The sequence below is a fragment of the Diceros bicornis genome, chromosome 20, assembly GCF_020826845.1.
Source record: "Diceros bicornis minor isolate mBicDic1 chromosome 20, mDicBic1.mat.cur, whole genome shotgun sequence".
NCBI classification, from domain to species: Eukaryota; Metazoa; Chordata; class Mammalia; order Perissodactyla; family Rhinocerotidae; genus Diceros; species Diceros bicornis.
In genome coordinates, this window is record NC_080759.1 from 52,324,538 (window position 1) to 52,337,923 (window position 13,386).

At 40.5% G+C, this 13,386-nt stretch overlaps 1 protein-coding gene across 5 annotated transcripts in view; it reads left to right on the forward strand.

The window, feature by feature from the left end:
- Nucleotides 1-891: 891 nt before the first annotated feature.
- Nucleotides 892-13,386, forward strand: part of CTNND2 (catenin delta 2) — an 892,220-nt gene continuing 879,725 nt past the window's right edge. The window contains exons 1-2 of one of the 5 annotated variants that reach the window (XM_058564339.1): nt 1,256-1,310; nt 8,165-8,445. Coding sequence is in view for 3 of the 5 variants with exons in the window: in XM_058564342.1 (XP_058420325.1) it covers nt 1,274-1,310 (37 nt within the window). In the remaining 2 variants the exon portion in view is untranslated. Of the gene's footprint in view, nt 1,311-8,164; nt 8,446-13,386 lie in introns of all 5 variants that reach the window. The other 4 variants (XM_058564342.1, XM_058564335.1, XM_058564340.1 and 1 more) reach the window with 4 other exon arrangements.

A 13,386-nucleotide genomic window follows, 5' to 3' on the forward strand; every position in this document is an offset into this window, starting at 1 on the left:
GGTGGCAGAGGTGTTGAAGTAGGAAGAAGGAAGAGGAGGCGCAGGAGGAGGAGGGGAATTTATCATTGCAATCTATTCAAATTCCAGACTGGACAAGGGTGTTTCTTGCCGGAAGTTTACATACATTCCAAATTCAAAACCACTTTCTTCTTTTGTTAAGAAGAAAGTCTTTCCACCCGCGCAAGGCATGTTTAATCTAAGCACTGGAAGAGGTGGTAAGATTGGACAGGCGCTGTGGGAAGACCTCAGATGGATGTCCTGCCTTCTTTGCTCTAGAACCACATCCACCTCCATCCAGAAGCATGCACATTCAGCCTGTCCCCCGCCCCCAGTGCACACACAAGCTATTCTAGAAGCCCTCCACTCCGCCCCTTTGTTTGCAGGCTGACATCTGACCCAGCACAATAAACTGTGAGCATCTTGCACGTGAATGAAGGATCCAGCCCTTTGAGAACCGGTCCAACCCGGGGTTCCAGGCCTTCCCGGGTCCCTTCCAGCTTTCCCCTAGTTCCCGAACATCCGCCCATCTCAGGGCCAGGGTGTGCGTTCCCAAGGATGCTCGGCCCTCTCCCAACCCGCGGCCTCCTCCCCTCTCTCCTGCTGCTGCTGCCGCCGCGAAAACCAGGAGAAGTGGAATGCGCACGGCGAAGCGCCGCGCTCTCGCGGCGGCACTGGGCATGCTCGGCACCCAGGGCAGGTTTGGGCGGCGGGGCGGACGCTTCCTCACTAGCCAGGCGCCCGAGCCGGCCGCCGAGGCATAGGTGGAGGCTGAGGCTGCCGCGCGCCGCGGGAGGAGCCTCGCCCTCGGCGGCGGCGGCGGCGGCGGCGGCACAGGTGGCGCGGGCCGTGCGCGGGGCGCCGCACGGCGGCGGCCCTAGGCTCGCGCCCGCGGCGGCAGCCGGCCGAGCGGAGCGGCGGGCGCGGCGGCGGCTGCTCTCCCAGCCCGGCCGGCGGCGGCGACGGCGGAGCCCGGAGTCCGGAGGAGCCCAGAGGAGCCCCGATCCCGCGGAGCCCGTGGAGCCGGGCAGGGGGCGCTGCGCTCGCCGCGCTCGGAGGGGCCGCCGGGCCGGGCGCAGCGCACTCGCGTCGGGAGCCGCCTCTCCCCCGCGGCGCTCGCCCCTGCTCCCCGCCAGCATCGCTTGTCCCGCGGCCGCGCTCAGACAACAAAAGCGGAAGATGCTGCAGTTGGGCAAGGTCAGGACCTTGCCCTGAAGCCGGGCGGCGGCGCGCACGCCTTTCCCCGGACTGAGGAGCTGTAGCTGGTGGCGGGCGCATGTTCGCGAGGAAGCAGTCGGGCGCCGCGCCGTTCGGTGAGTTGCCTTCGCTGGGCTGCTGCTGGGGCCAGGCGCATCCTCCTTCTCGGCGGCGTCCTCCTCCTCGCCCTCCTCCTCCTCGCCGCCGGTGGGGGTTGGTCCTCGGCTCTCGGCCGGCTGGCGGCGGCGGCTGCTGCGCGTCCTGCCAGCCGGGGGAGGACCGCGATCGCGCCGGGTGCCCTCTCGGAAGACGGCTCTCCTGGAATGGGGGCCAGGGTTAGTGCTTTTCTTGGAGCGGTTACCAAGTGGCTTCTCTGCGTGCTCCCCCTCCCTGCCACCCATCTCCCCCGGAGGAGGCGTATATAGGGCAACACCAACAATACTGCTCCTCGCCACCCTCAAGAACATCCCTGTTGCATTCATGACGTCCCTAATATACGGGAGAAGACGGGGTGGGGGTGGGGAGGACTTCCCTCCAGTCTTTTGCCCTTATGTTCAATGTCATTACGATGTTTGGTTAGAACAAAATGGAAATACTTAGTCATATGCGTCCATGGCCATTTCTTTAGTCTCTCGCTGCTTGCCGGATCCAGAGTCCCTTTAGTCTATATTTAGCGGTTCCAGAGGAATCATTTTCAGCTCAATTCACAGGTTTCGGGGGCTTCTGCGTCCTGACAATAGATAGCAAGGCTCTGGAAAGCGCCGCCTAAAACCCAGGTTTGGAAATCTGTGCGTGTGTATGGGAGATTGCGATGCGATATTTGAGTGATCCGTAATTAATGGCTGAAAGCAAAGCTGCTCTCCTTTTTCGCCACCCTTCCTCTTATTCTGGTGTGCAGTGTATTGCCATCGCTTGCTACTCAGCTGGTTCGAGCCACTACGTTCAGAATTAAGTCACTAGAGAGGTGGTGCAGCCTCCCAGGTCTGTGTGGTGGGAAAACAGTCTTAGGGATTTGGGGATGTGTATGTGTGTCGTTTCCACAAAGAGCAGTTACTTCCAAAATGCCTAAAGTTGTGTTTCGCTGTAAATGTTGGGGTAATGAAGGGTATGGGAAAAGAGAAAACGAGGGGCAGGTTGTGTCTCCAAGGTGCTTTTTCCCCCTTACGTGCTTCAGTTGAACTGGTTTAGTTTGCTGTAGCTCTGAAAGGTGTTACTAACAGGCACGGCTAATGTTATCCAAAAAATATGTTGGTTTAGAAAAGGAATAGGTTTTAAGTGTAGTATCGAGCCTGACATGCATAGATTTTCACTTTTAGGAACTATGTGACCAATATTTAAGAGGCTTGGAATTTTCTGCAACGACTTCCATGAAAATAAGGGGGTGCTAAAACTACCTAAGAGTTATCTCATTGTGCATCCTTCCATCGGTAGGTACTGATGGTAGTTCAGTTCATCTCTTTGCTGTTAGTAATTCACCTACAGGATTAAAAGGCTTTAGAGCCGCACCACTTCTAAAATCCCATGGAGAAGTGTTTGATATGGCTCATATCGAATTCAGGGATGAACCTGTGCATGATTTCGGGTTCTATCTGTATGAGAAGTGTGACACATAGGGGCAGACATCCTCACCTATGGACTAGATGCTTTAAACTACCATATAATCTCTTTTACCACATGCAGAATCCATTTTTAGTGTTTTGGGGAAATTAAGTGGTATCCTTACTGGTCTGTGGGTTACAAGATCTCAGGGCTTGAATGAAGATGATTGCATTTGGAGTTAGCTGTTGAAATTTGAGAGGCCTGTAATTACACAGCTAACAAATCTCAGCGTTGCCGAATGACTAGCAAGGTCTATATGGCTCAAGTTAGCTGAACAGTGTGGTTAGTTTTACCAATATTGCTTTAGTTTCACCTTATTTACATTCAGAGAACTTTCCAAGAGCACTTCAAACACACTGTTGCGCTCCTTGCATTGTTTTAATATAAAATTTCTTTCAAAAAGCATGGGTGAAGTAGACATTCATTTTTCTCTTTTCACTTTTCCTTTTGAATCTGTTTCAGTTTAAACATGATTCATAAAGGATTAGATACTGCTCTGTGCCTGTGTGTGCACACAGAGAGCAGCTGATGGGTGTGGGAAAGACTACATGTATTGTATCTGTGAGTTTTATGTTATATTGTGGATTGAAAATGATAGTCCTTGATTGAATGGCAATTGTAGTAAGTATATGAGGTTGTTGCTCTAATAAAATTGTCATAGTTTTTCTGAAAGGAGTTATTTAATTTGGTGTATGTTTGTGTAGATGTATAACCTAATCATGATAGATGTAACTAATGTTTTCCTTGTTCGTAATAAAAGTCATGCACTGTCAAATTACAGTATTTTCCATCAACTTCATATCTTTCACAACAGAATACAAGCCAATTCTTTCTCCCAGTGAAATGGTTCAGCAGGGAGAAAAATGAAATTCAAATGAGATTAGTTGGAAAATGCAATTTATAGTTTTGTTAAATAATTTCTAAGGATAATATCACTTTCATAATGACCTTTAAAATTAAAAATGAAGTTATAATATTCTCACATATAACATTACTTTTGACATATAATTGAAAATGCAGTACTTTTCCTGAAAATGTTATAGAACTTGCTGGTTTCGGTTGTGCTTCATCAGAGTTCTCTTTTATATGGTATGCACTGGTGTGGAATTGTTGAAAAGTTCTTCACAGTAATGTCATCAGATTGTCCTTATGTAAGAAGACATTAAAGTTACATTTAAAATAATTTATTGTTATTTGTCCATAAAGTCACATATACTTTGTATGGACCAATGTATCTGGTTGTAACAAGCCAATTGAACTAAAATAGGCACTGTTGCATTTTGACTGCCAAAAGTGTTCTTTTTCTCCTGATGATTATCCGCAGAAGATATGAACACTCATTTTTGGTTGTCTCCCTTTGTGAACATTATTTTCATTTCTTTAGTGGAGAATTGGTGATGCTAGTATCACTCTTCCTAAAAGTTTTTATTTTTTCTGTAAAGATTTTTATTTTTAAAAGATGCCACATAGTTAAGAGGCCTTAAGCTGGAACACCATCATTCAGGGGGTGAACAAATTCCAAAAGAAGATCACCAGGTATTTTTAAATCTAGTACTTCTGTTGAAGGTGTGGTGCAATGGGTCTTTTCTGGATGATTTACAAGTCAAAAATACGCTTTGAGGGACTGGCCTGGTGGCTCAGTGGTTAAGTGCGTGTGCTGGGTTCGCTGGTTCCGGATCCCAGGCGCGCACTGACACACTGCTTGTTAAGCCATGCTGTGGTGGTGTCCCATACAAAGCAGAGGAAGATGGGCACGTATGTTAGCCCAGGGCCAATCTTCCTCAAGAAAAAAAGGGCGGGTAGGCATCGGATGTTAGCTCAGGGCTAGTCCTCCTCACAAAAAACAAAACAAACAAAACAAAACAAAACAAAAAAATTCTTCAGTTGGCCTCCATAATGGTTTTCATCATCCATATTCCGAAGGTCTTCTCAGGGCCACAGTACTTTGATTCGATGGCTTTGTGATACTTGTTATGTGGATGTGGGTGAAAAGTTAATTCAAGCGGGAACAGTTCATGATACTTGTTGCTTGCTTCAAGTTTATCTGATTATATGCCAAAGCAGCAGCTTTTCATATTAATGTAAAATATTAAACATGTCGTAGATAAGTAGTTTCTATCACCTTCTCTGCCAGTCTAGCCTACTGATTAATAAACTGCCTGGTTGGGTTTAATGAAGCCAATTATATTCACAAACAGTGCCTCTGACACAGGAAACTCACAGAAATATTTGATCATACTGTGCTTTTAGTCTATTAGAAATGTTAAGGCTCATAACAAAATGTGTAGTTATGACACCTCCGGTGGTTTGTCTTTTGATCACATAGCAGTTAAGTATAATTTCAAGCTCCGTATCATGGTTAATTGATTTGTAGGAAATGTCTTAGCTATATTAGGATATTGAAGTTATACTCTGTATCAATTAGCTTTTGACAAATTGGAGATAATGACTAAATATGTGAAACAATGCTTGCTAGAAACTTTCCATGTTACACAAATATTCACTTGTGTCCCTTAATGAGATTCCTGAAAAGTTATCTGTAACGTGAGTTACATATATTGAAACTTATTATTCCATTAACTGGTATTTCAGATCAGAAATGTACTTCTAGAGGAAAAGTTGGGCTCTGCCTCACAATGAAAAATATATATATATATATAAAATATTGGAATATGTATTATAGTATAATGCTATTTTGGATTCTGCTTCGGGTAAGTGCAGAGATGTGGAGAGAGCACTGGCTTTAAGTGAATCCCATCTCTGTCTCTTCTTAGCTATGTGTCCTGGCTATTTATTTGATCCTCAGATTTTAGCAATTTTTTCAGCTGTAAAATGGGTGCAATAAGACAGAATATCTCAAAAGAATGATTTTAGGATAAAGTAACTAAATGCATGAATGGCTTGTAAATTGTACAAACACAAGAGATATATATCTACATGTTAAGATGGATACTTATGCTTCATTTATGTACTATTAAATGCGTTATATAGGCCACCACCCTCTCTAACAAAGGCTGTTAAATGGATGTATTCTCTTCCTACTCCTGTTGTAATAATTCTTATGTAGATTTGCATATAAAAAATGTCGTTTTTTACTCTACCACGTACCATTCCTTTACGTATTAAAATATATGATAGTTAAGCTAAAAGAGAAGTAAATTATATCTCCCAGCACCATTATTTAAAAAAAGATTCTAATCTAATAGTCAGAAATTGCAAAACTTTGATACTCTTTATTAGCATTATTCACCTGATTAAGATCCAATTTTCTATCAGGATTAATATTGTACAAAGAATATTATAAACAGTGTAATAAGCATCACTCTCAGTGAGGTCAAATATTAAACATCTGCTTTGTTTAGAACCATAGAGCATGAATCCCATCATACTATCATTGTGACAAAGAAAAAAGAAACTTAAACAGCTACATTTGTTACATAAAGAGAAGACCCCCCTCCCCCCGTCCACTCCATCCTCAACTAAAATCAAGTTCTTGGGAAAAAAAAAGTGTGTGCACTGGTACCTTTTTGAAAATAAATGGTCATTTTTACTTGTCTGTTTTCCTCTTAATAGCTGCAGTGAAGTGCCCAACTCCTCTGGATTTGATTATGCCCAGTTCCTGTGAGGTAGAACTGTGATCTTCAGCAACATAATTTTTACGATAATAATGCTTGGATGTATCATAGAATTTGTTACAGAATGTGACCTGTATAACCAGAGACTAATTTATCTTCAGTCAGAAAGACATTTTGACAATAAATGTGGTTATTTATATTCAAATTTATGTGTTGTTGTGAGAACTGCCAATTATAAGTTACCGGAGTAAAATACATGTTATAGTAAAAGACTGTTCTGGTTTTTGGATCAAATAAGTGAGTGAGCCAATTATGTTTGGTTAAATAACTGTAACTGTCAGCGTTTCTATAAGTTTTGAATGATACAGAATGTATTACTAAATGGGATGTTTAGTTTATAGCATTAAATGATGGGGAACCGTTAATTCTATCATTGAAATTAGTAAATACATTTATCCTGCATAGGTAAGGGCTGGAGTTTTCTCAGTAATAATGTTTTTTGCTTAGTAGATGTGATTATCACAACTGTCATTAGAAATTTGATCCCATAGATATGTATTAAGAAAAATGCATTTTGTACACATGGTCTATATAATTTATTCTTTTGGTTTAGGAGCCTATTCATAATCTTATAATACTTATTGTGATCTTTTCTCATTTAAATATGAAACAACATAAATCATAGAAAGGTATATATTTACCTTAAATGACAAAATGTGCAGAAATGTGGATTGGTGGTGTCTTTAAGGAACCGACAGATAAATATCACCCCTCCCCTCCAACCCTCCCAGAGTCTGAAAAAGTTGAGATGTTGGAAGAAACAAATGATAAAGTAGTGGGACCACAGGTGAAATATCGGTTCTAATTAGATATAGCTCGATGTGATGCTGAATAACATCCCAGGACCTTGGCCTTCCTCCGCCCCCATCTTCCCCCAGGGACAGAGCTGTCTCTGAGCCCTAGAGCCCAAGCCTTGCTCTCTGCAGGCAGGGAGATTTCCAGAGGAAGAAGGAAGGACCTAGCCAAGCTGCTTCCTTTGTTCTTCAGAGGCAGAGAAAGTGAAGGGCTGGAGAGAGACCAGAAGCGTTATATTAATTAAGTTCCTTTCACCTAGAAGAAAATATCCAAAGTAGAGAAGAAGTGTTCCTCACCGATGTGGTTTCTAAAGAATTCTGGTTATAGAATTCTGGATATAGTAGCTTTCACAGTGTTTTGCTTAGTAGTTGAGCTCTTTAAATATTTTATGATATTTTGACACTATATCAGGAATCACTGGGGGAGTGTCTAATGCCCTGGCTGATTTATAGAGTATGGTCCATGAAATTCAGCTGATTTATGTGTTGCCAACTTTAAAATAACTCATTCTCAGTATTTCTTTCCTACTCCTCATGTTAGACTTTGCCAATAATTGGATGGCCTTGTAAGTGGTGAGAATTGGGCATAAAAATGACAGTGTCAAAATCTGACTTCCCAAACCATATATAAATGATGTTCCATGCTAGCTATTATCCCTAGCACTTTCTTCCTCAGTGTAGATAATTAGAGTTTTGCTGTCGTTTAATGTTTTAACTTGTAATAGGAACAACAATGGACACAGTCAAGAAAGAAGAAAAAATTGAATTTCCAAATAGACGTGATGTTTTATTTGACTCCAAGCATGACTACTCAACCTAAAAAAAAATCTCACTTCTTAAAATAAATTTTATTCTTCTTTCTCAAATATTTTATTTGGGCTTTCAAACATTAGAGTAGCATAGCACTCATTACCTTCAGTAACACAATCGTTTAATTTCCAGGAGGAGCAACTTCAGTGGCAGCAAACCAAGTCTCCCAAATATAAAAAAGCCAAAATTCATTCTCTTGTCTCTAACATAATCCTTGCTGGTGCGGAGCGTGGCTTTTTTGGAGTCACCAGATGAGGAGGTGCAGGAGTTCTCCAGAAAGGCCGACAAGAGAAATGGGTATCATCTGAAAAGTCTCAGAGATAGTAGAAATCATGTCATATTTACCCAAGATGTGGCAAGTGGTGCATCAGGGCTGGAGCTTGTAGCATATGCATCAGACTATTTGGCTTGAGGTGAGCTGGAAAAGAATAATAATGTTAAATCCATTGTAAGTGCATAGATATATTATGGCAACTCTATCCAAAGGAACATTATGCCGCTATGAGTTATCTTTTCAAAGAATAGTTCATCATATGGGAAGTATTCATGATCCTGAAGGCTAACAAGAAACTCAAGGGAAAAAACTATATTGAATATGATACCCAGCACACATACCCATACACACACACATACAAACACAAGACCATAGTGTTTATGGCAAGGTTTCAATTGTTTTATTTTTTATATATTATCTTTCCACCAAATATATCATAGTTTGTTGTATATTACATCACTACACAGAAAAAAAAATCATGCCTTTAAATTTTTGAAAAGAATATTGTATATTTGCTTTGGGATGAATTTTGTTAATTAGCTGAATACATGACTTAAAGTTAACAGGGTTCATTCTTCATGGAGTATATATTACACATATTCTTATGAGTGTCATACCTAGAGTTTCTCTGCTTTGAATTTGAGATGTATTGGGTAGGTTTAGCAAGTTAGTGTCTTCTTGAGAACTCTGTAGCATGTTAATGAAGTATTTTTCTCTTTTTCAAGTAACGTTTTATTATTTTATTCTGTTTTCAGAAGTACTGCCTGATCATTAAAAGTCTGAAAATATAGAAATGATAAAAAGAAACTAAAGTTCATGCATCATCCTAAGCCCCAGAATGACTGTATTTTTAGCACAAATGCTAATCCATACACATTTTTAAATTTAGAAGATTTCTCATATTCTGCTTTGTTACTTTTTAATATGTAAGGAGGCTTTTAATTGGTATTCATTTTTAGTGTCTGTTTTTTGTACTTTGATGTAACATCATTTACATAAATAGCTCACTATTTTTGGAGATTGATGGCATTTTTATTTTTTTGGCAGTATATGTGATGCTGTGTTTAAACCTAAATAGTTTTCATTTGGTTATTTTCTCTAGATTACATCATAGAACTGGATGTTTTCAAGGCTGTTGATATATGTTGTCAAATTGTCCTTCAGAAACGTTAGATAATTTATATTTCTTTCAGCAAGGCAAGAGTGTGCCAGTTTCCCCAGGATTTCAACAACACTGGGTTTTATAATTAAAAAAAAAACACACAGATTCCAATTAGGGGAAAAATTGTGTTCATCTGTGATTTAATTTGCTTCTCTTTGAATATAGCTGAGGTTAAATATTACATAAGTTTATGATGCACTCCTAATTCTTTTGTGAATTGTCTTCCCAGATCCTCTGCACATTTCTCAATTGGTCTCTTTGCTGTGTTTCTTACTAATTTGTATTATTTATCTATAGTAATTACATTACCCTTCATCATGTTTTATTAGTTTATTCCCCATTTTATTAATTCTTATTTTTAAAGCATAATTGTAGTTAAATGTATCCCCTTTTCCTAGGGGGGTTCTTCTTTAAGGGAGCATTCTCTGGCTCCCAGATTTTGTGTGTCTCAGTAGTAGGTATGGCAGTGGAGCAAATGGTGGAGGGAATACTTAATAGTTGTATCCCAACTTGACTGAGTTCATATCTCAACTTTTCCATTTCTTTTTAGCAAGTGAATAAGTTACTACTGAATGTCATTGTTGATGGAGGGGAAATAATTCCTGTGTCTTCAGGTTGTTGTAAGGGCAAATTAAGAGACCGTGGTCCTACAAGATATAGCAGAAAACCTAGCATGTTAGTGAACCTCAAACACCTTATCTATTTCTACTGTTAAATAATCAAGATGACATATTCTTTTCTCTAATTCTGCATTTTGCTTTCTGCACATAAAGCATAATTAGGCACCTGAGCAGGCTCAGGGATCAGTTTATTAAAGGCAAGGTACCTGTGACAGTCTGGGGCTCACAGGTAGAAGCTCTGTATATATGCTACAGTCACCTCACTGTGTGTTTCATGTTCATTGGGAAGAATAAGTCAGGATGACATTTAGGCACATATATGATTTTCTATACCCCCCCTCCCCCAGGTATATACCTTTTTCTCTGGTCACACAGGACCATGCCTCTCCCCACCCCCACCCCATATTGGTAATCTATCTTTTTTTTAGTAATTGATCGTCAAATCCTAGGACAATAATTGGCACATAGTAAACATCGTTAATCATTGTGGGCTGTATGTACATTTTGGGTGCTGGGCACTGTGGCACTCTGGAGGGAACACTGCATTAGGATTCTGAGTTCTGGGATCCAAATCCTGCTTGACACTAGCTTTCTCTTGTGACCTTGCATCTGTTACTATTTGGTCATTTGCTCCTCAGGAGCACAGAATTTTTTTGAATGTGATATGATAATTTATATGAAAATGCTTTGGGAAGCATAATCATAACAAGCATTCAAATATAAAATATATTCCCTGGAACTTTTGATGTGCTTCAAAAATAGGCTAAATTTTTTGGTATGAGTTGAAGTCAAAAGATTTTCTTGTCTGTAAAACTAAATCTCTGACCTCTATTACTAATATGGTTATAAAATGCCCAATTCCCTAATGGTGGTAAAGATATTGCTGCTTTCCGCACCGTTGGGTATTGCCTAAAGGAGGAATTTTCCTGTATCCATCAGTGGAAGTAATTCCTGTTGTTTCTTTATACTGCTTCAAAAATTATATCATACAAAATTGGCTCCAAAAAGTTCCCTCTATGTTTTTCTTTTTGCACAGATATTTGCTGCTTAAAAGGGAAGTAGAATGAAGCCCTATTGTTGCTCAGAGATTGAAATCTGTACACATGTCCCAGAATATTATTTCTCTCCTGGTGGGCTGCTGAGTCTGGCGCCTGGAAGTCTTTATCAGAACAGTTTTAGAAGTGTGAACCGTAGCTGGCTTCCATTTTTTGAGCATATTTCCTTAAATACTTTGAACATAATTTCAGTGAATTCTTATCACGCTAACTGTCAATAGGAAGAAATCATGTGTAAGTTATGAAAAAAAATTCTAATTCGTTCTCTATTCTCAAACTTTTTTTTTTCCTCCCTAAAGCCCCAGTGCATGGTCGTATATTCTAGTTGTAAGTCCTTTTAGTTCTTCTATGTGAGCCACTGCCACAGGATGGCCACTGACAGATGGTTGGTATGGTTCTGTGACTGGGAAACAAACCTGGGCAGCCGAAGCAGTGAGAGCACAGAACTTTAACCACTAGGCACTCAGAGCTGGCTCCTCTATTATCAAACTTTTGAAGGAAGTACAGAAGGGAAGTTAATATCGCTCAATGAGTATGTTCCTTAGTGAGCAGCAAAGTTTTGGGTACTCAATAGGAGACACTAATCATGGTTTTGCTCACTGCTTGTAGCTGTTTCAGATATGGTTCTTTTTTCTTACAAATCTCAAGTTTTCTTTCTTCAGCTTAGGGCAGGTTGTGTGATAATTGTATGGTGATTCCATATTTCCTGTTTCAGTAGTGGAGAGGATTCATGGGGTGCTCATAGCTTGTACATGTGAACCCCAGAAAGTAGCAGAATGTGAGAGGATGGGGCCAGACCATGGCTGGGGGAAATTGATGCTCAGGTGGCATCCCTTGTTCCTCCAGAAATACAGACTGTGGACACCGAAGACTATGTTCTGGTGAGCTCTGACAGAGGAGGTGGGAGTTGGGTAACACCAGGGAAGGAGTGCGGAAATGCGAAGACATGAGAAGGAGCAGGTAGCTTAAACTAGTTTTGGCAGCAGAACTTTTTAAATGAGCTGGTCGATTGTTCATTGATTAATCCATTCAGTCAACAAACTGTGCTGAATGTAAATTTTGTAGCAATAAGTTATAAATAGTAGCAAACAACATTCTGCTCCAGAGCCAGATAATCTGCCCTCCTCTGAGTGGATTAGCCAATTTCTCTAGTTGAAGAGTAGCTACTTCTATTCTTTTCAAACTTGAATTTTAAACGCCGGTGGCCATGCAGCCTTATTTACTGTCACATCTCTGAAATACTTCCCTTTCTCCTGTGTGTGTCAGTTCATTAAAATGCATTAATTGCTACTAGGACTCTGGCCCTTTCAGTACTAAACATAAATGCTTTACATTTACACAGTGTAGTAATATGAGTTTATATGGCTTCCTGGTGGCCTGACAAATTATGCATTTTACAGTATTTGTTATACCTATGGAATGGCAGGTGTTACAGAGCTGCAAGTGGGAGAGCAGGGTGACAGCCTGATAAAGTGCTATCTTGAGTTGAACAGGGTGTGGGAGGAAATATAAGCAAAGTTATTCCTCTGAGTTTTATAGCATGTTCATCATTACAAGTGCTTTCCCATATTTTATCTTTTGAAAGTGAGAATAAGAATTTTAAAAAGCAACATAACAGATTTTTGAACCAATAGTAGATTTTGTCATGTTCGCTCATTCTCAGAAGCTCCTTAGGTGATACTCACTGGAGTTTAAATATATGTGCTGTTCCTCGCAGTTATTCATCATTTTAGTTAATTGAGACATGACAGTTCCAGGATTTGGTGTTTAGGTAACGCTTTTTTTATCTCTGACCCAAAGAAGACGCTCTCTAACTCAGCTATTTTTGCTGTTTCTCTCAATGTCTTTTATGTTTACACAGCTGTTATTTGGTGCCCATTGCCTTTCCTTCTTCTTCTTCTTCTTACTATTTAGAGCAGATTGCGTTGTGGACTATGAGGGAAAATTTTATTTCTTATTTGTTGTACCTTATTAGTTTTCAATATATATGCCCTTGATTTACATTAAATAGCTGCTCATATACTATAGGAATAATTTTAATTTTTCTGCTGAATATTTTGCATGTAAGTAAAGCATTATTACCTATATGTTTATTGCTAATGTGTCTTTGAAGATAGATATCACTGGGCATTTGGTGCAAGGAAAGGCTGCTTCTTCATCCATTACAAGGCCCTGAGAAGGACATTCAAGGCAAGTGGGTCATTCCAATATATACACGTGGTGCTCAACCCTTTGCCATGATG